Below are 2,687 nucleotides of genomic sequence, written 5' to 3' on the forward strand. Positions count from 1 at the left end.
GGAGGCTCTGGAGAGCGTGGAGAAGATTCTGAAACCGAGGATAGCGAGGAGGATCGGGAAGAGAGCAGAGTTCCTGAGGCAGACACAAACACTGTCAGCAAATCTGGGAAACAAGATGCTAACAGATCTATTCAGAGTCGTTCTACGCCGAGATCCATGACTTCAGGATGTTCCATCGATGAGAAATGGTTCACAGAGACGAAAGAAGAAGAATCACTAAAGAAAAATACTAAACAGCTAAACTGTAGTGATGCTAACATGAACACGGGGGAGAAATCCTTCAGTTGTGCTGTTTGTGAAATTAGATTCACAAGAAAATATAATTTAGTCAGACACATGAGGAATCACACAGGAGAGAAACTGTTTGGATGTGATACTTGCGGGAGACGTTGTTACTCACAATGGGATTTAAACACCCACAAGAAAATCCACACAGGAGAGAAACCCTTTCTGTGTGATTCTTGTGGAAAAGGATTCGTCACCAATGCTCAGTTAGAAAGGCACAGAAGAATCCACACAGGAGAGAAACCCTTTAGTTGTGATACTTGTGGTAAAAGATTCAACTTAAACGAAAATTTAAAGGTGCACTTGAAACTCCACACAGGAGAAAAACCATTTGGATGTGATGCTTGTGGCAGAAGATATCCCTCAAAGGCAGAATTAAATAGACACATGAGAACCCACACTGGAGAGAAACCATTTGTTTGTGATGCTTGTGATAAAGGGTTTTTCTCAAAGTCAGATTTAAATAGACACATACGAAAACACACAGGAGAGAAACGCTTTGGCTGTGATGCTTGTGGAAGAGAATTTTTCACCAAGTCGGAATTGAACAAACACTTGTTAATCCACAAAGGAGAAAAGGTCTACGTTTGTGATATATGTGAAAAAAGATTTAAATCCAAGGCAAGTTTGAACATTCACAAAAAAAGTCACAATGGAGAAAAATCCTTTGTTTGTCATGTTTGTGGGAAAGGATTCACTAGCACGTCCAATTTAAGGAAGCACAAACAAATTCACGATGCAGAAAAACACTTCATCTGTGATGTTTGCGGGACAGGATTTGCCTCCAATGCATATTTAAACATGCATCAAAGAACTCACTCTGTAGAAAAACCCTATGGATGTGATGTTTGTGGAAAGGAATTTAGCTCCAGTGCATATTTAAACATGCACAAAGTTATTCACAGTGGAGAAAAACCTTTTAATTGTGATGTTTGTGGTAAAGGATTCACCTTCAAGTCGTACGTAAAGGAGCACAAAAGAGTTCAACATGGAGAAAATCGTTGTGATATTTGTGGTAAAAGATGTACAACAAGTTCATATTTTAAAAGACACATGGAAATTCACTATTCGACCGAGAAACTGAGAGGAAAGAAGTTACCTTTAGGTAAAGAAAAAAAAGCTCATGTCTGAAGGACATGTAAGGATTCGGTTATTTCTCGCTCTGTTTTCTTATTACAGAAATATTCCTTAAGCTTTTTTGCATCATGATAATTGAATTAAAATATTTCAGTTTAGAAATACATTAAATAACCGATTGTTTTAATCACCTTGTCAGTTTGAACTCTCTGTTCTGACATTTTTTGGACTGAAGTATTTTTTATTTTAGCAAATTTTGCGTAAATCTCTCTGTAAACTTGTTGAATCCCTAAAGTTGGAAACCATCAAAAGCTGTTGGTTTTTTTTGGTTTATGTCTTAAGTTTTATGAATGTAGTGGGTGAGCTGTGTGCTTATATGCCAATATTACTGTACTTGTACCAATACATTCTTTTAAAATTTAGACGACTATAGTGAGCTGCAAATCTTTTATTTGTACTTTTTATGGAAAAAAAGCCATTTTTTATTTAGATGCCCTCATATTGGAGTCATTTGGTTATTTCATGTCGATGTGAATAAATAGACGGATAGAATCGTATCAAATCGAGTGTAAAAAAAATAATGAAAATAGTAAAAATAACAGTATTGAAAGCACATCTGTACAACTTTAAACAGTCAGCAGACATCTTGTCATCTGAGTGAATTTTTTAACATCATCACGGTCAGAAAATTCAGATTTCTCTTATTTCATATATTGAGTTTTGCTATTTATCCAATAAAAAAATGTTTTTACGGCGTCCGTTTCCCCTGAAAGGAGTGTTCACATGTAATCCCCAAAACAAACCGGATTCTTTCTCAGGTTTATTCCATAATTAGGGCCGTATGATGAACTGATCTCTCTTTGCAAAGATGTAATAAATGCCGACTGAGTGAAATCCATCGATCTCTGTTTATTTAACTGGAGTGAATAGTTAAATATTTTTTTTCCCACGACAATTTAGCATCGTTGATTTTTCTGGGAGCAGTTCTGACAGAAGTGTCTGATCAACCTGGGATGATTCCCTGGCTGCAACCCAAACAGACGAGGATGAAGGACTTCTGACTGAATGTTTCCAGGGGTCAGCAGGACCCCAAAGAAAAATGAATCTAAAACTATAAATAGGATCAATTCAGCTCACATTTATAGTAAATGTGGAGAATAGATTGTTTTTCAGGAAGGAACCTGATGATCTGGATCATCAGTTCTTTCTGTAAATGATGATCTGGATCATCAGTTCTTTCTGTAAATGAATCAGTCCATTTAGCAGGATCTTTACTATATTCAGGGTTTCAGGAGGAGAATATAACTTTTCAACATAAAAAGGTA

The 2,687-nt window shown here is 36.4% G+C and overlaps 1 protein-coding gene across 1 annotated transcript in view; it reads left to right on the forward strand.

Moving 5' to 3' along the window:
• Nucleotides 1-2,253, forward strand: part of LOC107099173 (zinc finger protein 91-like) — a gene marked incomplete at its 5' end in the record, with an annotated part of 9,510 nt that extends 7,257 nt beyond the window's left edge. Inside the window, one exon of the mRNA XM_015397194.1 lies at nt 5-2,253. Within this exon, the coding sequence (XP_015252680.1) occupies nt 5-1,416 (1,412 nt within the window). The remainder of the gene's footprint in view (nt 1-4) is intronic.
• Nucleotides 2,254-2,687: the final 434 nt, after the last annotated feature.

This window comes from Cyprinodon variegatus, unplaced genomic scaffold, assembly GCF_000732505.1.
Source record: "Cyprinodon variegatus isolate N-32 unplaced genomic scaffold, C_variegatus-1.0 Scaffold844, whole genome shotgun sequence".
In the NCBI taxonomy this organism is placed as follows: Eukaryota; Metazoa; Chordata; class Actinopteri; order Cyprinodontiformes; family Cyprinodontidae; genus Cyprinodon; species Cyprinodon variegatus.